The sequence below is a fragment of the Haemorhous mexicanus genome, chromosome 1, assembly GCF_027477595.1.
Source record: "Haemorhous mexicanus isolate bHaeMex1 chromosome 1, bHaeMex1.pri, whole genome shotgun sequence".
Lineage (NCBI taxonomy): Eukaryota > Metazoa > Chordata > Aves > Passeriformes > Fringillidae > Haemorhous > Haemorhous mexicanus.
The window spans coordinates 99,420,977-99,445,698 of NC_082341.1; the positions used below are offsets into that span (position 1 = coordinate 99,420,977).

The window sequence follows — 24,722 nt, forward strand, 5'->3', positions numbered from 1 at the left end:
CCCCTATCTTTCCTCTGATAGTGCTTGGAGCTTCAGAAGCCTCTTGGGTAACTCTCCCAGTTTGACCAGTTTGCGGTTCAGTGACTAAGCTAGAGGTCATATCTGAGTATTTTTGGTTTCTTAGTCTGGATGGGCTTTTCTGTCTGGAGTTTGTCCATTTGCAAATATTAAGCCTTATGTAAATGGATTAGATAGTGGTGAGGTGTGCTAGGCAAACTGGGAACTTAAATTTTGGTGTCTTGGTTTCCAGCTGATGTGCACCTTGTAGGCTCAGGCAGGGTTTAAAAAGAATTCCAGTGCAAAAGGAAGTATTTCTAAATATGTAAGAAAGGTAAATGTCAGCCTTGGACTTCAAACCAAAAACTGAAGGGCTGGGGTCTCCCTTCTTGAATGGGTATAAGTGTGCAGCGAGTGCTAAAGTCATTGCAGTATGTCAGGAGGGACACGTGTCTGACTCAGGCTAGAATTTGGCCCTCAGTCTGTAACCAAAGCCTTGAGTGGGTGTAAACCTCTTGTATGCTGGCAGTTTTTCTGCAAGCCCTGAGATGAGAGAAACTTCTTAAGTCAGCTCTATCCAGCTGCCACAATGGGGTTCCCAAAGAGCAGTTGCCGTGCAAGAGGTACCACGTTGACCAGACAGGGCCTGTTGATGGCAGAACACCACTTCAGAGGCTGGACCAGCTTCTCTTGGTCCAGTCAGCTAGGTAACAGCATGAGACCACCCTTTGCACCTTTGGTTTGTTATCTGAAGCAGATGAAGGAACGTTGTTTTCACAAGTTCCAAGTTGATAGTACGCTAGAGAATAAGTGATGAAACAGAGGATTTTCTGGACTTCATTTTCTAGGATTATTGCTGTGTCTCAGATGGTTGGTCTGTTGAATTCTTCTTTATGGGATACCTAACAATTTGGGCTGAAACAACCTCTTACTGGTTTGTGAGCAGATGCTGTAACTGTCTTTAGCTGTACCCAAGACAGATAGTTTTTCAAATGACAAACCCAGTGAGACACTGAGGTTTCTCAACTCCTTCAGAGCTATCTTGTCTTAAAATGATGTTGTCACCATCTATTCTACTTATATTCAGGGTAATACCAAAAGCATTCTGGCAGAAGATCTTTGCCTAATTTTTTGATTACCTCTAAATCCCATGGAGTAAGTGAAGACTATGCATGCTCTGTGCATTTGACCATCCATCCACTGAATGCAGATGGGATTGTTCTGGCCCCCTGTATGAGATGTTTGTAGGTAAGCTGTTGTAACTTTCTGAGGGTATTTTATAATTGAAGCAGCAGAGCAAAAGAATACTACATCTATTTGCTTCAGTTATGGTTTTCCCACTTAGAGTTTAGTCGGTGGAGAAGGTAGCCCAAAGCCCCTTTTTCTGAAGTCCAGCAGTTCCAAAAGAGAAGATGTAAGCCTGTGAGAACAGAAGGTTCCTTGACAAGGTTCCTTAACCTTGTCGTGGTTATTGGAAGAAGCTTGAGATATGACTGAGTGTACTATAAAAGCTCAAAAGACAAATAAGAGAATCCACAGGCAAGTTTTGGTCAAAAACCTCACCTAAGCTGATGGATGTACCATGATATTGGAGTGCTTGACCCATGAGGCTTAGTGCTCTGAGCTGACAGTACTATAATACCCATTTTTATTGTGCTTTCTCTGCAAGTTTTATCCATAACCTGGTTTTGGATGTTGTATTTAATTGACTTCTTGATTTTAAATGTTAGTTGAATGAATCATGCTTGAATTAATCAAGTTCAGGAGGTACTTGAAAGCCTGTGAAAAAAAAAAGTGTGACAGAAGGAAGGACAATACTTTTAATTGTAAACCTGTATTTTTAAAGTTGTAATCTTGAAAGGAGTTTGAATAGAAACCTGATACAAGGGTTTAAGGAAAAAATTTCCTTATTTTTTACAAAATACTTGCTTATAGATAAGATGGTGTACTTTTGACCCTGTACACAGTAGTAATAACGCGTGTGTTTTTCTTTAATGATTGTGGTTTTTTTGCTGTTGGTCAAATTGAGGCTGTTTTTTTCTTCCATATATGGCAAGTTTTTACTTGTGAGAAACTCATCTCTTCAGATTATAAACAGTAGCTTTGGTAAATGTACCCATTACTAAAGGAAGTGAATACAGGTGTGCTTATCTAAAACTGTTAAAAAAATAAAATCCCAAATCCTCTAAAGTATTAGCAAATATTGTAGCTGACTCTTGTAAACCTGCCAAAATTAGATTACACCTGCCTAAAAATGTGCTTTTAGTCAGGCATTTTCTACAACTTACGCTTGTTATTTCTGCTGAAATATAAGCCTCCCTGGTGTAGATTGCTTCTTTTTATTTGTGTGCTCTTTGTTTAGTGCTGCAAGTAGAGTAGGCATGGAGTACTAAAGGTGATATATAGTTATAAATGGTTTGTTTTGGTAGTAAGAAGTGTCAGGTAAGTGTATTGTAGCAGTTATTTATATCTAGAGCAAATATTATACTGTGCTGTTACATCGTGATTATTTAACACTGTTTATGGTGTAGAAATATATTAAATAGGGAGTAAATGAGTAATAAATGGGGGAGATGCAGAGAAGTGAAAGCGGTGATAAAGATGGATAACCTAAAATAGGAGAACAGTCTTTATGTATGTGGCCAAGACAAATGGCATTTGTGTGTTAGGAATAGCATCACAAAACATCCCATAATGAACCAGCCACGCTGTAATCCATGCTTATTTGTTGTGTAACAGGTTTAAGGATTTAGCAGTGTGGCTCAAATTCTGCTCTTGGAGTTAAAGAGTCACAGTGATGTTGTGCTTCTCTGGTGGAAAATCTACTTGCTTCAACATTGCTCTGAGGGGTGAAGGAGTATATTTCTATTTGCAGGATGGGAAAATGTGTGATATAAAGCAGCATGCTCATGCTGGAGGAAAGTGAGTTTGAAAAGCTTTCAAATCATACTTAAAGTCCCAGGTGTAGAAAGAGACTAACAGGAGTAAGAATAGGTCACTGAAGTGAGCATCATCTCTAAGGATCCTACCCTTTAATTTGATGTTCTGCATAACCTACTTTTTTTCCAGTTGCTTATGAAGAAATGAAGAGAGAAGTGCAGCACTTGAATTCTATTTGTCATTGTGCTTCTTGTTTGTTATTAAATGTAAATACGTAACCTTGGCTGGGAGTGTATGTTTCAAATAGGCAGACAGGCTAGAGGTTAGTGACGTGTGATTTCTGCCTTGTTAGCTTCTTTACTAGCTTCCCTTTACCATTTATTTGATGGTCCTTTTGGTTAATTTAAGAGATGAGCTCTGGGTAGCCAGGGTTAGTTTACTTTTGGAGCTCATGGGAAAGAAGCTATTTCTCAACTTCTCTCTGTACCTCTGATGAAATGAGGGACTTTGACTCTTTGAAAAGGTGAATCTTGACTTTATAATGATAATTTGCTCTTAGAAATTATTTGAAGTTGGAACATTTGGCACTGTATAAAAGTGCATAAAAGAGCACATACAAAAGATCTCAAGTTCCTGCCTTGAGGAATATACATACCAATTAGAACATAGCAATATGTAGTACACGTATTATGCATTAGGGGAAAAAAACTATACAAAACGGAGTGACGGATTTAATTTTAGAAAATAGTTTTGAGTCATTTGTGGAAAATATAATTTAAGAATGAATGAAAATATAATGAAAAACCAGTTCTAAATGCAGTGTCAGAACACAAGGTCGTAAGTGGGAAACCAATATAAAAGCTGTATTAGGGAGGGTGAGTCACTGCCCACACAAAAGAGAGTAGGGTGGAACTGTGTAGGTCCTTGAAGAAGAAGAATGGCACTTGAACCTCACACACAAGGCATTTGGGTGTTGGCATCCTTTGATTTTTGGGACAGCAGCAGTTACTGAACAGACAGAGGGGGACAAGTTACAGGCTTGAAGGCTGGAGGTGGTTCTGTTGTAACTGAGGATATAAAAGCCTGGAGAGTGGGCACCTTCTGGGGAAGAGGACAGAAGGGGCAGTCAGGAGGCATGTGAGTGTGTGCTGGAATGTCCTGGCAAACAACAAGCCAGTGAGCAGGGACTGAGCCTGTACTAATGAGGGAGAGCCCAAATGGAAGAATTTGTCATGAAGGGCCCAAACAGGTTTGGGAGACACAAGGAAGTGAAAGTGCTCCTGGAAGAAGCCGAACTGTTCGGGACAACTGAGAAAGGGCTGGAGGGCAGGCAGACAAGGGAGAGTGGGGAAAAGACGTGGCCTTTAAGGTACATCTGTGGGATGGCAGTGGCCAGGAAGGGAGTGTGAGCCTGGCAGCTGGCCCCAGGTGGTCCAGGAGGAATCTTGACAGGCGGGCAGTGTGTGTGGATAGCTGGGGGTAGGAGGCATGGTGGTGGCAGTGGTGGGGTGGAGCCAGGTCAGAGGGTAGCAGTGCCACAGAAGTGGTGTGGGATGGAAAGGGATGTGGGCTCTGGTAGAAGTGCAGTGGCATGTGTGGCAGTAGTGGAGTGTTGAGGTCTCTGTTGTGAAGAGTGGTGAGAGGAGACGGTGCTTGATTATTCAAGTGTGATTCATTCAACTAACATTTAGAATCAAGAAGTTAATTAAATACAATATCCAAAACCAGAGAAAGCACAAAAAAAAAAAAAAAAAGGGTATTATAGTATGTGGTACATACACCCATTTTTTGAAAGCAGTAATAAAGTCTAACTAATATTTTGTCATGCAAACAGGTTGGTGTTCTTGGTGTATGTCATTCATGTTTTTCTTACCAGTTGATAGATTGCAAGTTATAGTTGTGTATGGAAAAATAAATAAACTGGCAGCAGCCTGTGACATCAGACCTTTCTTTCTTCCTTGCAGACTTGCCTGCTTGCTATCCTGTGAGTGATAATTTCAGAGGTTTTGGTTTGTTTTGAAGTAGTTGCTCAGCATTTGAATGTTGAGGCTGTTACCAGAGTATCTGAGTAGGGGTGGGGTTTGTTCCTTTACTTTTTTTTATACTCTTAACTCTACCTTCCTGTACTAAAGGCAAGCAGTGAGCTCAGGAATGGCTTTGGACATGTCCACCCAGGCTCTTATTTTTCACAGACTATCTAACACAGAATCATTTCCTGCATTTGGGTAAATTTCTGTCTATCTTTGGAGTTCTAGGAAAGTGCCTTGTACACTGCAGGTAAAGGACTGGCCCAAAGGTTCCAAGTCTTTGATTAAATTGCAAGGAGAGGAGAAGTACGTGTACGGAGCAGTTCTGAACAGAGTTATCGGGGTTCATCTTGTGATTCCACAATGTCCTGACCTGCCAAATTCTGAAGCATGCTTTTCATTGTGCTGTTATGAGAGCAAAGGTGACAGGGCTGGTAAAATAAGCTTTGAAATTGTATTTATAAGGAGTGGATGGGATGTTTGTCTCTTTTAGGTGATACACTGCAGCGATGTTCCACAGAGATAGTTCAGCACTTCATACCAAAATAAGCCAGACAAACAGACAGCTGAAAGATTTGATTTCAGGTTTAGTTTCTTTTCTCCTGACTGGAAGGTTTGAAATCCAGAAAAAGTTATCTTGTGCTTTGTATTCACTTGACATACCAGACAATTATTTTCTTCCCTTTGTATTTAAAGAAATAAAGTAATGAAAAGAGGAGAAAAGTCGTTACTTCACTGTGCAAATCAACTCATGTTTTATGGTTATGCCACTTTTACTGTACTGGCTATGCATGTTTGCTTTTCTGTGCTGGCAGGGACAGGCCAGTACAAGATTCGGTGTATTTCAAAGTTGGATTTATCACATATGTATTGGAAGTGGCTTTTAATGATGATAATTGCAGAAAACTCTAAAATGAACTGTTGGAGTAATGAAGCAGCAGCTGACATCTCATCTTTAAAACTACTGGTGAACTTAGGAACTTTTGATCCTTCTTTTAAAGGACTGCTAGCAGTCATCCGTCTTACTGCTACCTGTAAGATAAACTCATCATCCCAAATTACACTTGTAGATGGACTGATCTTCAGGGGTACTGTGTACTTCAGTGTAAAGAAGGTGAAATGAAGGTATTTCTAAGGCACTGGCTATCCACAAACTGTCCTCTGCCAGCTTGGGACCGGTGGTGTTGTGGAGCCAAAGCTGTGTGCGATTTAAGTGGCACAGTAGGTCCTGAGTCTCAGCTGATGTAGAGCAACCTTCAGCTGGGGTGGTGAGAGATCTCTGAAGTGCATTGTCTTCATCTGGGCCTGGGCGTAGTCTGCATACTTGACATTCAGAAGTGCAGAGAATGGAAAAACTGTGATTGAAAGTCTTAATGAATTACCTGCTTAAGTTATTAAGAAGTTAAAAAAAGCTTCCTGAAATAGAGGTTGTCCATGCTGTTTGTGCTTTACAAGAGTTTATAGAGAAATACTTTATATACACATACATATCTCTACACACACAGAGAAAAAAAAAGTAGCCCACATCTGCAAATGAGGTTTTGCCAGCTGTGTGTTTTGTGAATTTTGTGTTGCTTCTCAGTGCTATCTCAGAAGGTAATGTTTAACAGAATGCTTTTATGGTTTATTGCATATGATTATTCCTCCTTGTATTTCAGGGCACAATTCCTCTCCCTTTCCCCTCTGCCATTTCCGTCTCACTCCTTCTTCCCTCCCCCCAATTTTTTTTTTTCAATGCACTCTTTTTCCTTTGGTTTCACTGCTTTATAATTTCTTTATAATACTGTGGAGGGGGAAGAAGTAAGCAAACAAATTGGTGGTGTTACTTTAGAAATAATTTTTGTTTCAGTAAGACATTAGTAGTTAATCAAAGCACAGTGCTGCAATTCTCAGTCTGTTAAGAGGTTAACGCTTGGCAACGCTTCTATTTATAAGGTAATGATTTTACTGTTGCAGTTTGAGCAGTAGGATGTATTAGGTATAAGTGAAATTAATTTATTACCTTGAATTTCTTAATTATTCACACAGCTTATCTTGCAGCAATGGCCCATAGAAATAATATTTACTTTACATTGTCCTGGTGAACACATGTCTGTAGCTAGTAAACTTGTTTGGTATTAAACACACGGCTTTTCGCATTTGAGGTCTGCTGTGGACAAGTTACAGCGCTGCGTGAGTCTACTAAAGCACTGAAGTTTGTTCCTTTCTGGTGCAATTGTTTGTTGGGACAGAGTGGAATTTGGGTGGGCACTTAGGGCAAGGTTGCTTCGTGTAACTTTTGCTGGGGTAGGAAATCAACAATTCAAAACGTTTACCTTCAATTGTGCTCATGTTTTTCTTGCATTCAGGTCTTGATGTACACAGCACAAAGGCATTCCAGTTCTAGTTAGCGGCGCAGCTTCTGAATTGATACAAATTGATTTCATGGCCCTGTGTGCACTTACGGCAGCTGAGGATGTGGTTTGTGTGTAGCTTGCACTGATGGGGCAAACGAAAGAGGCAGCAAGAAGGGGTGGATATGTGTCTGTGTGTGCCATGTACTGCACTCCTGCATTTTCTGCCAGCTGATGATCCAGTCTTCTATACACATAATGTAAAAATTGCAAAAAACCTAAGTATGTCCTTGTCATGTCACTGTAAATAAAAATAGGTACTTATAAATTTTTTTGCTGTTGTAACACAGAAGCTGAGCCTGGAACAGAGCATATTAAATACCCTGCCCATACAGTTTCAAATCAGCCCCTACACTGAAAGATTAAAATGGCCATGTTACAACTCCGTGTAAATTGGTCTGCAGTGGAAACCCTAACGAGATCATTAAATATAAAAGCACTATTGGATGCTGGGAAAATACTGTGCTGCCCATATATATATGCATCTCCATAGACATGCATGAATAGACAGCATCAATGCCATCGATTTGAATAAGGAGGTGGTACACAGCATTGAGGTGACTTTGCTTGTAACTGACTTACTTTTTATTTGAAACTATCAGAACTGTAAATGTTTCTTCAACTTTTAAAAAAATCTTAGATTTTGGGAATAATAAGCCACTAAAGTAACTCCCTTGGTGGGTGTGGCCAAATAGGAAAACATTACTGTTACCCTGAAGTAAAATGGAGGGATTCTTTGTTGTTGTAATTGGGTTTTTTTATAGTGTTGTGGTTTTTTTTTTTTTGGGTAACCTAAGTTGATGCTGATTTTCAGAATTAATGATAGTTACAGCATGTCAAAATAGAGCTTTTGACTTGCCAATATATATCAGTAATGACCCTAGGAAAAGAAAAATCACTTCTTCACTGGTACAGTTCTTGGCTTTTCTAGGGCTGATCAATAATCACATTGTGTATTCATTCCCGCTAGCCCCCCACCCTGCAGGGTCAACTTTAACTACTAAGTCTTTACATTTCAGAAAGAGGACATAGGCTGCCTTTTGCGTTACTAGTATCAGTCTCAGTGTTTCCTTTGTATCTAATTTACTGTTTCCCATCAAAATCAGTAACTTTTTGTTTTTTTAAAATTTATTTATCTGTAATTTTTCAGGAGAGCTTTTCTCTTCTGCCTTCTGGTGCTGTGCTGAGAGGTCTGGGTAGAAACTAGACTCGGGATGCTAAGGTTTGCTATGGTTGTGCTATTTAAATGGATCCTCTCTTGATTGTATTGTAGCATCTGACAATGACAGTGGGAGAACAACAGTTTCTGGGCCTCGTGTCTGGATGGTAACGCAGCTGCTGCAATAAAGTCTTGTTATGGTTGACCAGTCACATTTGGACAGTTATTTCTAATTAGGAGTTCTTATTTACGTTGCATTAGAAAATAGTTTGAAGCAAGCTGGTAGATGTTTGGGTGAAGTTAGTTCATTTTGTCCTCCTTGCCTTGAAAGATTAATGTTGCTTCTTGTTTTGTCCTGCAGCCAGAATAAGTAGCCTTGAAAAAAATATTACTGTTAAAATAAGCTTTTTTTTTCTTTTTCTTTTTTTTTTTTTAATATAATGTAATGGTCTCCAGCAACTGCTGTAAAATAAAGGATTATTGTGGGTAGTTCTGTCAGTGTTAGACATCACCAATAGTTTTAAGTCTTGTGATGGCATTTTGTGATTTCTGCATTGTTGGGTTTTTTTTCCATGAAAGTACTAGTGTTAGTGGTTCCCTTTTATTCATTTCTTCATATTAGGGGGAAATGTAGTTTGTTCATAATGGATTATTGATTGGTCTGCGAACAGCAGAAGCCCCAAGGCCTTGTCATCAATGGTACTTACTCTCCCAATAGTGAATGCATCGCTTCATGCAGCCATTCGCAACCTCAGTCTGTAGAATATAAGCCCGTAATTGTTACTCATGTGCAGCACAGTTTTTAGGGAGAGGAACTCTTCATTGTCATTATGGGATTTTCCCCCTCAATTTGTTCAAAGAATGGTCCCTTTGTTTTGGTAGCAAGATAAAGCTTGTCCTGGATGTTAATGATACATTTCAATTCATTGCCTAGAATACTACAGTGTAACTAGTAAAGTACATTTCTTTGTCTCTCAGAAGACAAACACGCACAGTACACTAAAACACAAAGTATGTACTGAGTGGGTGACAGCTCTGTGTTTCTCAACATACCCTGTAGCAGTGTGAAAACAAACTCCCCCCCCCCCCCAACCCAGCCTTGCTCCTGAACTGATTCCTGACGACCCACAAAAATATCTGGGTTACAGAGGTTTTGCTGACTTCATTTTGAGAGCAATCACTTCATTGCAAATTCGTACCTCCAGCTTTTTCAGCATTGGTGTTTTTACCTTTATTTCATGAATTCCTTCCTCTGCTAAGGGTGCGGCAGCAGTTGGGAAAGGCCTGACTCTGCTTTCCTGGCTGCTGCTCGGAAGCCTGCTGCAAAATGTCATTAGCTCATGGAGGGAGAAAGACAGAGAAACACATGATGTATTTGGAGAAGCTCAAAATAAAATCTCAGGGTTCAGACAGCAAACTTTGCAAATGGGAAGAGCTTCACCAGCTGCAGGGGAAGGCGGGTTGAAAATAATTAAACAAAAAACATTTTGCAAAATGCTGCCCAAGGATTTTAAAAGCCTGAGTGGAAATAGATTAATAGAAATTTCTTGTTTGTTTTTCCAGAAGCTTTTCATTTTTCTTTTTCAGTCCTGTGTCAATTTTGGCAGGCTTCAACAGACTTCAGGAGGTCTGTTGTCCAGATTGCTACTTCTGATAACTGAATGCATTTGGAAAATTTGCCAGTCTTCTGCAACTGGCTTGGGATTTTTGGATAGGTTTTTACTGGGTTCGTTTGGATTACTGTAAAAAAATCTATTTAGAACTATGCTGCCTTTACCTTTGTAGGCTGTGCAGTGCCAGAATTTCCTGCAAATTCAGGTATAGGCTTCCTGTTTAAAGATAAGCTCGTTGTTCTGTGCTCTGGTGTGGTCTGTGGTCCATAGTCTGGTGACATGGGCTGCAAGAGGCATTTGGGTAGGACTCGTGTGTAGATAAGGATGGCAGGACTGAGCCTTTGGTCAGGGCAGTGGACTGATGAGCCCTGTGGGATGTGGCTGTTCAGAAGAAGCCATGTCCCCTCACCAAGTGAGGAGGAGTGCGACCAGATAGAGCAAGGCTGGTGTGTGTGGAGGACGGAGTCTGTAGCCCTGGGAGAAGACACGGAGGGGGGGAAAGGTCTCTGTGGTTCAGTGAGCTCCAGGGCTGGTGGGACAGCTGTACGATGTTGTGCCTTTTGTCCCCTCTCTTCCTGCACTTGGCTCTCGTCTGGCGTCTTTGCCCTGAATGGCAAAGCCTGTTTGGCTCTGAGGTGACCTGAGCCTTCAAAAAAACCAGCAGAGAGCCTCTCTCCACTCCAGGTTGCTGTTCTTCAAAAACACAACTTCCTCAAATTCACTTAGATATTTACATGCTGTGTCCTATCATTTCATCATCTAGAAGGAATTTCAGTAAGATATTTTTCAACATGATCATGCCTCCCATAGGTTTTCTTTTTTTTTTTCTTTTTTTTTTAAATTTTGTTTAAAGTCCTTGTTGCTCTTGGCAGAGGAACATGGTGGTGCGATTGCAGTGTATGTTCAAACCTCTTGGAGATTAGAAGAGCGATTATTTCTCCGGTGCATTTATCTTTCAGATGGAACTTGAAATACACCCAGACTGAAAGCAGTTTGTTTTAAAAGATACACTGTGCTATTTTAGTAGGTCTGTGTAGCTTCCCAAATTGTATTTTCTTTATTACTTACTGAAGAGTTTTCCCTTCTTGCCACTATAGATCATGCAATATGATTTTAAAAATCATGTTTAATTGAGGAGAAATTTATAAAGAAATACATAGTTTGCTTGTTCTGTGTTGGAACAGGAATAATTTTCTATGTTTTTCTCTGTCTGCACTCCACAGCATATTTGTATGTAAGAAATGAATTTACAATTACTTTTCCAGTGTAGTATCTTTTAAATTATTTTTGTCTTAATTTATTCTTCCTCTCCCCCCCCCCCCCCCCCCCCCAGTTTTCCTGTGTTGTTTATTTTCAATTTCTCTTTTTATTAATTGTTTTCCAAGAGGCACAAAAAGTCCTTAGGAGGCTGTTTCTTTCCTTTGAGGTCTTGTGGGCAGTCCTCAATACCTGGTCTTCTTACAGAGTATGAAGGTGGGATGAAGAGGAGAGTAATATTTATTTCAGAGTGCTCCTATGTTACACAAAGTGTTCTTTCCCTGTACTTCTGTTCATTGCAAGGCTAAATGAGGGTCTTGCAGAAGTTGTGAGGGTGATGCACCAAGGTACCTGCTGAGCTACCAGCAGGGACAGTCTCCCACAGTCTCCCTGGGAAAGCCATGGATGGTGATGGAAAAGATGCTGGGACTCTGTGATGAGAGCAAGTCACTTTGGTCAAATGTGATTTCTCTGAAAGGAAACAACTCTGTCCAAGTTAGTTTTAAAGACCAAAGGAGTTTTGATGCCTAAATGTTTGAAATAGAGTGGATTCTGACAAGTACTTGCTTTAAGTGTGTAGGCAAGCTTGTTTTCCCTTCGGGGGCACCAGGGGAGTAAAACAAAGTTTGTTTTTATTTGTTCCCATGTGGGTCAAGGCAGAGAATCTAGTGAGGCAATGGTGCAGGAAGAAACTTTATAACTAAAATATTTGGCTGTGAAAAGGCATTTATTTCGCAGCACACCACCCCTCCTGGTTTTGGGTCTTTGTTCATTTTTCTCTTCCATCTTGCTTTATGTACCAAACTTGTGTGTAAACAGTGATGATAAGTGTATTTTAAAGGAGCTGAAAATGCCTCATGGATACTGGCCAGCTGCTTCTTACATGAACTGAGCTGCTGATTCCTAGTTCAACAAAATAAACTGAATCTAGTTCCTATGCCCCTTAGAGTATCCCAGCTCCCCCAAGTAGCTGGATGGCATTTGGTGTAGACTGCAGTGCCATTGAGACACACAAAATATTTTTAAATACTATATGTAAATTTATAGTTTACATTCACTTGTGTTTTCTTATGGCTTGCCTCTCTGCTGGTGGGTGTTTCTGTGCTGTGACAGTCTGGGAGGAATCTGCAGGCTGGGTGTGACTGCTGTGGATTCTGTGTGATGAGCCAGTGCTGTGGAACTGCAGGGTGAGCTTGGACCAAAGCAGTGAAGGGCTGCTGGTTATCACCTGAAACACTTTTAGCAGGCTGAGGGTAGCTGGAGGTGGCTGCATTCCATGTGTGCTGACAGACAATTATTTCAGAACACTTAAAAATTCTGAAATGATTTCAAAATACAACTTTTTAAATCATCACAGTCAGCCAGAAAGAAACAAAGATAACTATGGCAAAATTTTATTCCTAATGAAACAGTGACTGGTGGTGTTTGATTTACCAGTTGTCTTCCATCCATTGTGCTATTTTTGATGTTTAGTATTTAATACCAAGGTAAAAATTATTAAGCCAGAGTGTTATTTTCTATTATTAGGATTCTTTACCAGTGTTTTTTCCCTTTTTTTTTTAAAGTTCAGTTTTCTAAATTGAAGCTTTTCTTCAAAGTTGTAATTTTATTTACCACTTTCCAATGAACCAGCTTTGCTGTTCTGCAGAGAGACCTCTCTGGAAGAATTACTTCTGAGTAGCCACTCAGATGATAGGAGGAGGAAGAAGTGAGTTGTTTATATATTTTACCAAAGCCAAAGATTGACCTCCATGTAGTGTGTAAAGCAAGCTCAGTTTGGTGAACACCCTTCATTCCCCTAGAATTTTGTCTGTGGAATATCAGACTTGAAATGTTGTGCGTCTTACGTGTGCATGAATTCAAATAATTCAGGTCTAGGAATACTTTATTTCAGCTTCTAAGTCACAGATAGCAGTGCATTGGGCAAGATTAACTAATAAAGATGAAACGAAAATTCTCAGAATATTTTTTGAGAAGACAATAACACTTCCATTAAGTATTTTAGACTAATAAAATTATTCAGTAGTTTTTAAGTCTGACATTTTTCCCCCTCAGGCCTAATTGAATACAGGACTAGGGGGATCTCCTGTGAGTGGCTAATACCCTTCTTATAAGTAATGCTTTCTTCATAGCCTCATTTTCATAACTAAGTTTCATTAATGAAAATGCTATAAATAATTAAAGTGAAATATGTCAAGACTAAGCCCAGGGAATCTGTGGCCAAGTAAACAAAGGGACTCTGAAGCTTTGGATCTACATGTGCTTGGACTGCTGCGTACAGCTTTCTTGTCTAAGCTTGGCTCTTAAAGCTCTTTTGAACTTTCAGACAGGAAACACTGCAGAAAGTTGAGTTAAAATGGGCCCTACATTATAAAAAAAAAAAGGAAAAAGTTGTTAGTCTAAAAATCAGCCTGGCAATAAAAGCAATTTCTTCACTGGTGTAAGCTGTAGAAAATTAAAAGTGTAGAAAACAATGTATAAAACACGTGGAAAAAATTTGTTCCCAAAGCTTTATTTTTTTTTTTTTTCCTGAAACAGTGTGGGACATTTCAGAAGAAGCTGTTGCTTGGATTTAGCATAGTGTACTTGAACCTGGTGTTTCTTTTTATGTTTTAGTGACTTTCAGGTTAAATCTTTGATTATAAGACAACATGGGTTGTTACTTGGCAGTTTTAGGTTGTGGGTCAGATAAATAAGATATTACTCGAAGTTGTTTCTTCCACTGATGGGCAATATAAACTTGTATTTTCTGTGTGGTGTGTTTGTACCTTCTGGTGCAGCCACAATTTCAGTGGCTGACTTCCTTTATTCACCCAGGAAGTTTCTTCTGAGGCTGTCTCTGTTTGATTTAAATGACTAATTTCAAAGATTAGTTTAGATTCTGCAATTTGTAAACTTCCTGCTCAAATGGACTTCTGAATTTGAGATACCTATTTTTTTTTTTTTTAATAATAAAAGAATGCTTCATTCAAGAAATGAAATTGCTTTTGTAACTCATCCCTTAAATGTTATTGTCAGCTCTCTGAGGAAAAGGTAGTTTGGGTTTGATGTTGTTTGAGAACTCCCTAACATGCTAAATGGATACTAGATATGCAGAAAATCCAGCCCAGAAATGAATGTCTTGTAGCAAATAAGACGGCTAGATCAAATTAAATGTAATGAAATTCTTCTGCAGCCCATAACTGAGATGAGCATTGTGACAGTCTTGCTTTTTGTTTAGCTCCTGCTGGTGATGTGGTTAGACTGCTTATTTACGTATTGAAGAGACTCAGAGGTGAATACAGTGAGAAATCTTAAAATTTGCAGCTGTAGATCTGTAGCTCTTTGTTGAGTCATAGATGTCAAGTGATGGATGTGGGAATATATGGTCTCATTAGTGCTCTGCATATTTTTAGCTACATTTTAAGAAGCTGATGTTTTCTTAATGTGGCAATAGATCAGTTCTCTTCATTAGAGAATGCTGTGTTCTTTGATCTTAGTCATGTGGTGTTTGTAGTCCTTAATGAGGGTAGGAGGGGGGGAAGATTTTGTTTTACAGTGTAGTAATTGGAAAAGAAAGAGCCTATGTGGATTTTGATCATTGTTTTTTGCTGTATACAAGGTGCTGGTGTGTTTCATCTTGCACTAAGATACTGACCCTAGCATTTATTCATGAAGAGATACAAAAATATTTAAACTTTCATTAATCTGCTCTGTTAATCAGAGTTTTTTCTTGTTTTGTTTGTTTGTTTATAGTTAAAATTCTGTTCCATTGAGTGGGGTGGTGGTGTCATTTCCTGTGTGTCATGTTGACATAAATCACTCACATTTGAGGTAATTTGATAGCTACATTATCACTTCGCTTTGTTAGTTTGAGACTGAAATTTATACTTGGAGGGTCTTTTTAGTTCAATGTCCAGCAGGAAATAACTTTTAGTTTTCATGAGTGCTTTGTCAGGCTCTGCTTTCTTGTTTGCTCTGTAATCAAAGTACTGAGCGTCCTCAGCCTTTGCGCTTTTCTGTGCCTGCCACTTCAAGCACAGCCGAGCTGTCTGAGACACAAAGTAATGCAGTTGCCAGCAGGAATATGATACTTACTAAAGTCTCTAGGAAAGCCTTTTATCTTTGGCAAGTAAGTATTTTACATGAAATTACACATGATGGTAAAGCCACAGATTTAAAGCGTAATAACCCCCGCAAGAAATGTTCTCCTCATTTAAGGTGTATTTTTAGCCACTTCTGCCTGGTTTTAAAACAAAAAATATTTTTAAAGCTTGCCCTTGTTTCAAGACACTGATGTCAGCGTATGGGAATGAGTATTTGCTCTTTTATGGATTTTACTTATTTAGTAATTATGCTTGTCATTGAAGTCTAGAATATCAGCAGAAAGAGAAACTACTGCCTTTTGGTGCAATAGATTGTCATATGGTGTGCTTCTGAGTGTGGAGTGAGTGATGGAAGCTGTTGAATTCAAAACATGAACAGGTTTGAATATATGTAAGAATCTGTACATTTGTGTGATTTTGTTCTTGTTTCAGGTGATCTATGCCTTCTGCTTACAAAGCACACAGAAATAAATTGGTGCTGTAGACTCTGTGGAGCAGAGAAGGAAGCGTTACGCTGAGAATGAAGCGATAGAACACCTCTCTGCAGAACCGTATGATTGAGAACGCGGTCCAGCCCTCCTCTGCTGCCGGACATGCTTTTGTCCTCCTGCCCCGCTTCCCCCCTGCTGCAGTAATACAGATGGATCGTAGCAGAGAGGCAGAAATGGAGTTACGGAGATCCTCGAGCCCTGGCAAGCTAAGCAAGAACGACATGGATGCTGACAAGACCATGTGCCACAGCTGTTGCATCTGCGGTAAAAGTTTCCCTTTTCAGAGCTCCCTGTCGCAGCACATGAGGAAGCACACAGGTGAGAAGCCCTACAAATGCCCTTACTGTGATCACAGAGCTTCCCAAAAGGGCAACCTGAAGATTCACATCCGCAGTCACAGGACAGGCACTTTAAGTCAAGGGCACGAGGCAGAGATGGGAGAGGCGCAGCTGGGGGAGATGGGCGTTTCGGAGGGCCTTGGCGGGTGCACCAGCCCCACTAAAAGTACGTCTGCCTGCAACAAGATCTTGAATGGTACTGCTCGGGTCGATAGCGGCAAGATCTTGTTGAGAAGCAGCAAGAAGGAGGTCACAGAGATGGCACCAGCTGAGGAGGATGACAAGCTGACCTCTTACCAGTGCACCTTCTGCAAAAACAAGTTCGAAAGGAAGAAGGACCTGGAGCAGCACCTGCACCAGGTCCACAAACCGTTCAAGTGCAGGTTGTGCAGCTACATGACGCTGAGGGAGGAGACGCTGTTAAACCACATAGAGAAAGACCATATAACAGCTCAGGTCCCCAACGGGGAGAGCTACACCGAGAACTGCAAGAGCGAGCTGAACGTGGGCGAGTTCCCGTGCGAAGTCTGTGGTCAGACCTTTAGTCAAACCTGGTTCCTGAAAGCTCACATGAAAAAGCACAGGGGGTCATTTGATCACGGGTGCCATATTTGTGGCAGGAGATTCAAGGAGCCCTGGTTTCTCAAAAACCACATGAAGTCGCATGGCCCCAGGTCTGGGAGCAAAAACAAACCAAAAAATGATTTGGAGCTGATTGCCACTATCAATGATGTGATACAAGAGGAGACAATTGTGACCGGCCTATCTCTGTATGAAGTTTGCACCAAGTGTGGAAATCTGTTTACAAATATGGAAAGCCTGAAAGTGCATAATGCTGTTCACTACCGTGTGCAGCCGGGCAGCACCGGGGATAAAGCTGAGGGCTTGACTGATGGGAGCCTGAGCTCCTCGGTAACCAAGCAGTTTTTCTTGCAGTGTCTCAATCTACGGCCATCTGTAGGGCTGGATAGAGTTACGAGAGGAGAGCCTGGGAAAAGAGTAGCTGAGCTGGATCCGGTCAGTAGCTACCAAGCTTGGCAGCTGGCCACCAAAGGAAAAGTAGTAGAGCCCTCAGAATATGTGAAGTATGTGGGATGGGATGAGGCTCTGGCAGATGCAGACGTGACTTACGACAAGGATAAGAGGGAGTATATCCTTGTCAACCAGGAGAAGCGCAAGCGAGACCAGGACTCACCCAGCAACCCCAAGAAGAAGAGCTGCACCAGTGGGCGCCTGGAGAAAAGTGGCAGTGTCCCAGCGGGGGAGAGCTGCCCGCTTGCCCCAGGGGATCTGGACTATCGCCCTGCCTCGCGGCAGAGCCGGCGGGCCGCCCAGAACAAGTCCACGGAGTGCTTCGAGTGCGGGAAGATCTTCCGCACCTACCACCAAATGGTGCTGCACTCGCGGGTGCACCGCAAGGAGCGGCGGAGCTGCAGCGAGGGCGGGACGGCCGCCCAGCCCGACCGCTACGGCTCCAGCAGCGAGGAAGGGGACTCGGGCTCCGTCAGCGGGCCCAGCACCCCTGGCTCTGCGTCCGCCCCGGAGGACTCGGCCACCTCTGGCTTGGGAGAAGAGGGGGCTGAGGAGAGCTCGGAGGAGGGAGCAGCCAATCCCTCACTAGGTAAGATCGCTCCCAGCTTTGCCCTAGTAGTTGTTGCCGGTCCCCGGATCTCCTGGTCTGGGACACAGCGATGACCAGAGCTGTGTGAAAGCATGTGAGAGGTCTTAGAGACCCCATGTCTGCTGCCTGTCTCAGTGCAGCGGCTCCTTTCTGGTGCAGGTAATAAAAGGGAGATGACGTTTTTGTAATGTGCCGGTGAACTTGTATTTTGAGGAAGGACATCTGAGGAGTATTTTAGTTGCCTATAGCAACACTGTAGCATATTCAGGATAGCCCCCTTGATGTCTTGGGGGCTGTTTTTCCACAATTCATGGGCATCCTGTGCAGTGTTCTGCCTGCAGTGTACAGGTGTAGCCTGTGTAGCGTAGCCCCAAAGCACATAAACTTGTTAAAACACCAGCATGAGAGGAGTCTCTCTCCTCTTCTCTGCTTCACTTCCCAAATTGTGTTTATAACTCCAAAGGCTATAATTAATCTCTCTGGATTAAAGCAGTCCTTTGAGCCCAATGCTACTAAATGGAACAAATTATTCTCCAAATAGCAGCAAAGTAAATATTTAAAAGAACACCATTAAGCACTTTCGTATCTTTTTTTTTTAATCCTTTATTTTTGTTGTTCACCATGCTTTGTTTATAATACCCTTTTAGAAATGCGAGATTAACCATTCTTTCCTCACTAGCCCTTCTGCTGGTTTTTGTTTGTTTTCTGTTTGGTGAACAATAACGGTTTCCTCTCATTTTCATTCCTTTTGTTGTGAAGAACATAGTTATCTATAGAGTTAAACTCATTTTCAAGACCATCGTGGATGAAGTAATCGGCACCATTGTGGAAGAGAGTGGGTTTATTCAATTACCTTGCTCTTTCAGGATATTATATAATGTTGCCTTTTCTCCTGGCTTCAGACCCCATAGCAACAAAGCGACATTTTCCAGAATTGTGAATTGTTACATGTTTCTTATAAATTTTGAAGCAATGGTGGATATATTTAAATTATTACAAGACCACCAATTTTCTTATGCTTTTCCACCTTTCTGTAAAAAAACAACTCCAGAAAGTCTACTGACAAGCTAGATTCCTACAGATTCTTAAATATGTGCGGTATGATGACTTGCACGTTTAAAAGACTCAGAATTTGGCTTTCCCGTGTGCTGTTGGATTCTTGAACACTTAAATTTCTTTTTGGGTACATGCCTACTTTGTGTGCAAGTCCATCAGCTGCCACCTGAGATACTTTGGTACAGCTGACACAAGGTGTGGTGATAAAACTGCGGTTTTGTCTAGAGTTAAATGGGGCTGCCATGTTGCACCAGTGAAATGTTCAGTGCTGCAATCAGAACGGCTGGGATGGAAAACCATCTCTCTGGACATGGGCTGAAAACACTGCAACACTTCTTTGTATGATGTTCAAATAGGAAAACCTTCCTTATATGCTCTCCATATTTTATTTCTAACAAGAGGAGTTGTCTTATATCTTTGCCTGTTCTTCTCCTTGCCTCAACTCAGGCTTTGAGCCCTTGCTGCAGGACTGAAAGGGGAGAGGTGGTCACACAGCACTTTGCTCTCATAGGAATTAAAGTTACTGGCTTAACTGATGCCAGCAACTGGAAACTCACTTCCTTGGGTATCAAATTGATCCTTGTTTGTTTTAACTGTAAAGAAGCAGCAAACTGATGGGCCAGAATAAAGGCACATTTTGGAAAAGGGATATATTTGCAATGATGGGCTGGGAGGGTGACTGCTGCATTTTATATTTGCTAATATCACAGCTGAAGAGCTAATCAAGTATTTAATTGCCTAATGAGAAATGTTTCAGTGCAAGAGAAATGCTGCCTATTACTAGAGGTTATTTAACTCAAATCACTGTCTCAATGAAGGGAAGATGTTTTACGAATGATACGGGGTTTTTTTTAATTTGAAAGATAGTTGAAGGTTTTTTTGCTTATTTGTTTTGTTATATATAAAAGGAGTTTTCATAGGTAAATGTTCAGGACTAAGGTTTCCCAATTGTATCTTTTTGATATGGTGGTTTATTAGTACTGCCCTGGTATTGTGTTCTAAGGAACTGGAATTCTTCTGTCCAGCAAGCTGTAAGATTAATTTAATTCTTTTGCAGATTCTGCTATAACCCAGGAGGGTTTTTTTCCCCTCCCCTATGAGCAATAACTTAAGGTGTATGGAATATAGGCCATATTCTGCCCTCATGTATATGCCTGCAAAAATGAGGTGTTCTGGTATGGCCTTGAAGCACATTTTGTCCTAGAACTGCTGTAGTTTGCTATCCTTTGCTGCAGCTTTTTTTAGTTGCTCTTCCAGGTGAAGATTTTCCATCAAGAATAGACCTCCAGCCCCATGGACAGGCTTCCTCCCCAGTGGAGGCTGACAAGCAGGGTTCTCAGTTCCTGTTCCTGAAATTATTTCTACAGCATTATTTTTGCTCAAACCATAATCAGGAAAATCTTTTGCTACTCAAAAGGTTATACAATATCTGTTGGGCTTTTTTTTTTTTTTTTTAACTTTCCTATCTTTACTCTCTGTTTCCCCCTTTCATGCATTACTGTGTTATCCTGTGTCAGAAAAGGACCTTGGGACTGCCAAGTCTTGAATGCTGTGGCCTTGACTCAGCTGAAAGTATTTCTTTGTGCATTTAATTCTTAATAATCTGAGGAGCGCTGTTGACGCACGGGGTCTTGCAGCAGGGAAGCTGGCAGGGCACCTCTGTGGTCACTTAGGGCCAGCAGGTGTCGGGGCTGAGGGTGGCAGGAGCCAGGATTATTGACAGGGCTCACTGGGAGAAGGGCAAGAATTGGGGTTGAGAGGCTCCAGGGCAGGCACTCCTTTGAACAGGAATTTGCCTCTGCTGCCTTTGTTGAGTAACATCATGATTTCTCAGGCACTGGGGTGTAGTGTTGCAAACTCAGTTTATCAGCTGCTGGGCTGACTACAAAGTGTGCTCATCTGGTTGGAGGGAGGGTAAATAGGAGTTTTGTAGAGCTACATATAGTGTACTGTGTGATACCTGTCATGCAGAGATCACACGTGAAATCTTTGTGCTTTGTGTGACAGCCATGTGGGAAGAGGTGGCTCAGAGCTCTTTTGCTTCCTTGAGACCAGACTTTGGATGTTTTTGAGGTACTCCTGCCCCAGATGATTCTTCATTTTTATTTATCATTCAAGCCACTTGCAAAACTGTACCTGAATGTTCACCGAGTTGCATCCAAAGCTGTGTGAACCATCTGTAGATTGTTGCTCACCTCTTCCCCAGATCGAGGTTTCTGGCTGGGTTTTTTTAACGATTTTCATTTTTCTCTCAGAAGAACCCCAGAGATATGACTGAGAGAGTAGTGAGGATTATATATGTGTTGATAAAAGTGAAAGTAAAGCACTGTTTTTATAATCTTTCATCTTCTCACCTAAAGTGTAGTTTTAGATATATGAAAGTAATTTGGTGGTTAGTATTTTTAAGGCATGAGCCCCTTCATTGCCATGGTGGTTTTAGCAGCAAAGGTGTTTGGTTTGTTACATTAGGCTGTATGTCAGTCCTGAAATGAAGAAGGAAGAATAATTTTTGAGGCTGTGACTGCTGTTGGCAGGTGGAAAGGTGAAGAAAAGAAGTGAAAAGAATTTAAATACCTCTTGGTTCTTGGCAAGCATGGAGTAAAAGCACAGCATGAGATAGCCCAGCCAGTGAGGAAGTGCCATACAGGTGGTACTTCTTCTTGCATGCAATTGTCAGTCTGGGCTGGAAGTAAATGTTAAAATTAATCTAGGAGGGGAAAACAAGGAAAATAAAAGAAAAAAAAGAAAAAGAGTATTATTTAGGAATAAAGGAGAGGAGTGCTGCTTCTAGCGTGGCCATGTCAAGGAAGGACATCAGGGAAAGGAGAGGATGTATCACCTTGGAATGCTGCTTCCAGTGAAAACCATCTTGTGTATTCTATTTCCTTTATCTCCTGCCTCTGCTCTCCCTTCTCTTTGCCTTTTTTTCCCTTTTGTGGTACTCCTCTGATTTTTTGAAGTGCTTTAAGGAGAGTCTGATTCACCTGTATTGCACACACGTTGTTTTTACTGCTGGCCAGTGCAGGAAGGGGCTGACTGCGAGTGGGGGCTGTTGTGCTGGGCTCTGTACCAGTGCTGCTTCCTGCCCGAGAAGCTCGTCACCTGACTGAGGGGGGCACAAGGCTGTGCAGAATATATATTAAAGAAAAAATCCTACAGTGAATACAAAACAGTGGTGTGTGGCTGTGCTTGGTTTACATCAGGCATCACTGGTGGTGAGGTGAGACCTGCTTAGAACATGAGCACCATGAAGGAGTGGGATGAGATGGAAGTAAGGTGCAGGTGGAGAGAAAGGAGAATGGGGGAAGGTGGAGAGAAGTGGGACCTTGGTGAAGGGAGCTGAGCCATGTGATGAGGTTTCAGGGGGGATGGGGGGCTGAAGAGAGGTGTGCAATGGCACTGGAGTACTGGCCCTCCAAGGCAGTGGGTGGCTTGCACTGACGCTGTAAAGGTTCATGATGTGCTGTGCTCAGGTGGGTCACTCCAAGAGGATTTCCATGTGAAAACCAGAAGGTTTGGACCTCTTTCTTTGTGTTTATTACATTTCAAAAACTCTTAGAAGAGCATGGCCAGAGACTGATTCAGTATCTTTTTTTTTTTAGTAAACTGAAGAAGAGACAGCTGCCTATGAATTGCTTACAGGTTATACAGTCTTGAAATGTAACACATACCATTTATCCCAGGCCTGTTACATGAAAATTCTATATATAAACTGGAATGATTGAATAGAAACATAACATTAGCAAGTTCTGAGGAAGAAGTATTGGAGAGATTTATGAAGCATAAATTTGGACTTTGTTTTGCTCAGATATGAATTATAATAAGTCTAGGAGCTGGAACTTTATTGAAAAATGCATCTTTTCAGAAATCTTTTGATGTAAAATAATTCAAAAGTAAAAGTTGTTTAGAATTGCTTTAATATTTTAGTAAAGCAGCAAGGCTGTAATTTTTGGGAGGAAAGCAACAATAAGAATAAAACAGCTAAACAAATTAAATTATAAAAATAAAAATGTATAGTGATTCCAGAGAACAGAGCTAGATGTAGTAAATGTTTTCTGTTGCTAGTATGAGTATATGGAACAGCTGACAGTATCCAGTACCAGGACTTCATTGTTCTTACAGGAAAAAGTGTTTCTCTGTGTGCAAGGGGAGGTTTCTCCACTATGTAAAAATCAAACATTTTTATTACATATCTTGATTAATTACACTTCAGATGCTTCTCATGCCAGACTCTCACTGTAAATCCCACAGTATTGTGCTGCTAAGGGCAGTGCTCTTGGGGCATTCTACACCAAATGAGATCTTGTTCTATATGTACAGTCTAAAGTATGTTTGAGTTATTTAACATATTTAGTTTGCTGAAGGAGTATATAACAAACTGGAGAATGTTTCAGTGCTGGACAATTGGTAACTATTGCCCCAGGCTTCCAAGAAATAAGGCAGTTTCAAGGAGGAGCAGTGTCTCAGAACTGTGAAGATAAGAGTGTTATGCTGTGATTGCACATTCACTAGTTAATTTGGGCATTGGTGAGGGGTGCTTGTTGGAATATAAACCCTTTCAGCTTTACAACTCAAACTAGTTGTTTGGATTCTTAACTCCAGTGAGATCCCAAGTGAAACTCTGGGACTTGGAATTACAAGCAAATTGATGCTTCAAATCATAGGGGAAGTTGGGCAGAGGCAAAGACCCTGTGCTAGCAGTAAGAGATCCATTAGATGTTGGTTTGGGCTTAGCAGAGTTGAACTGTTCCTTAAAGCAAATGTGGACTAGACCTGTTACCTAGTTTGTTACCTAGTTTGAACACATCTAATAATACCATTTAGAAATTTCTCTTTTCTATCTGCCTTGCTGTAATGCAAGTCCAATGTACTGGACTGTAACAATAGTCCAGTCATGATGCATGTTAGCAAAGGCATGTGCAGTGTGGTACTTCCTCATGATCTGGGGTTTCTCTGCAGAACACTGCAGATTGACCCATCATTTTTGACCAGTACAGGCCTATGTATATCTATCTCCACAGCAGCATTTGTTACTTTTCCCTCCCCTTTGGACTCTTGTACTCTCCTCAGGACTGCAGATGATATCTCCTGAGAGTGTACTCATTCCTGTGGTGTTGCCCTCAGCAGTATTTTTTTTATTCTATTTGTCTTTAACTATGGGTTGATCTTAATGGGAATGCCTACCAAGGAAACAGAACAAAATAGAAATTATGCTGATTGTCCCAAGAAAATGGATAGCAAGAAAAATTTTGGCAGCCAGGATCAATGCAGTGTGTACTGAGAGGAGAGGAAGAGAGAAAAGCCATGGGACATCTAGAAAGTGGTTAAAACCTCCCTTGCCAGGTACACCTCACACACATGAAATTGCTTGCTCCTTCTGTATTTTAGGCTGGTGGTGGGAGCTGTGCTTCAACAAATCCATGCAAGAAGTGTTTGACTGGAACAGGGCAGCAATGTTTGGCATAAAGCAGTCTGCACCCTTTAATGCTATCCATTATAATTAACCTGACACCATACTGACTAAGGAACATGCAAGGATTGCTCTGTAGGAACCTTAGGTAAATTCCACTGTGTTCCTGACGACCACACTTTGCTCTGCATTACCAAGGCCTCTTTTACCCAGTCCCATGTAATGTGGGTGGCCAGCAAGAGTGTTAAACAGCAATTCAAGTTCCTCTTGAAATGGGGCATGGTGATGAGGAACAGATAACACACAGTCAGCTCAAGTCAGAACTAAAGATTGCTGGCTGAGCTTGGGATACTTCAGTAGATGAATGGCTTGTCGTGACAGAGATTGCCTTTACT

At 41.2% G+C, this 24,722-nt stretch overlaps 1 protein-coding gene across 3 annotated transcripts in view; it reads left to right on the plus strand.

The window, feature by feature from the left end:
* ZNF516 (zinc finger protein 516) overlaps positions 1–24,722 on the plus strand; it is a 101,572-nt gene that overhangs the window by 26,586 nt on the left and 50,264 nt on the right. For all 3 annotated transcript variants that reach the window (XM_059857190.1, XM_059857204.1, XM_059857195.1), the window contains exon 2: positions 15,844–17,861. In XM_059857190.1, the coding sequence (XP_059713173.1) occupies positions 15,965–17,861 (1,897 nt within the window). In that variant the 5' untranslated portion in view covers positions 15,844–15,964. The remainder of the gene's footprint in view (positions 1–15,843; positions 17,862–24,722) is intronic.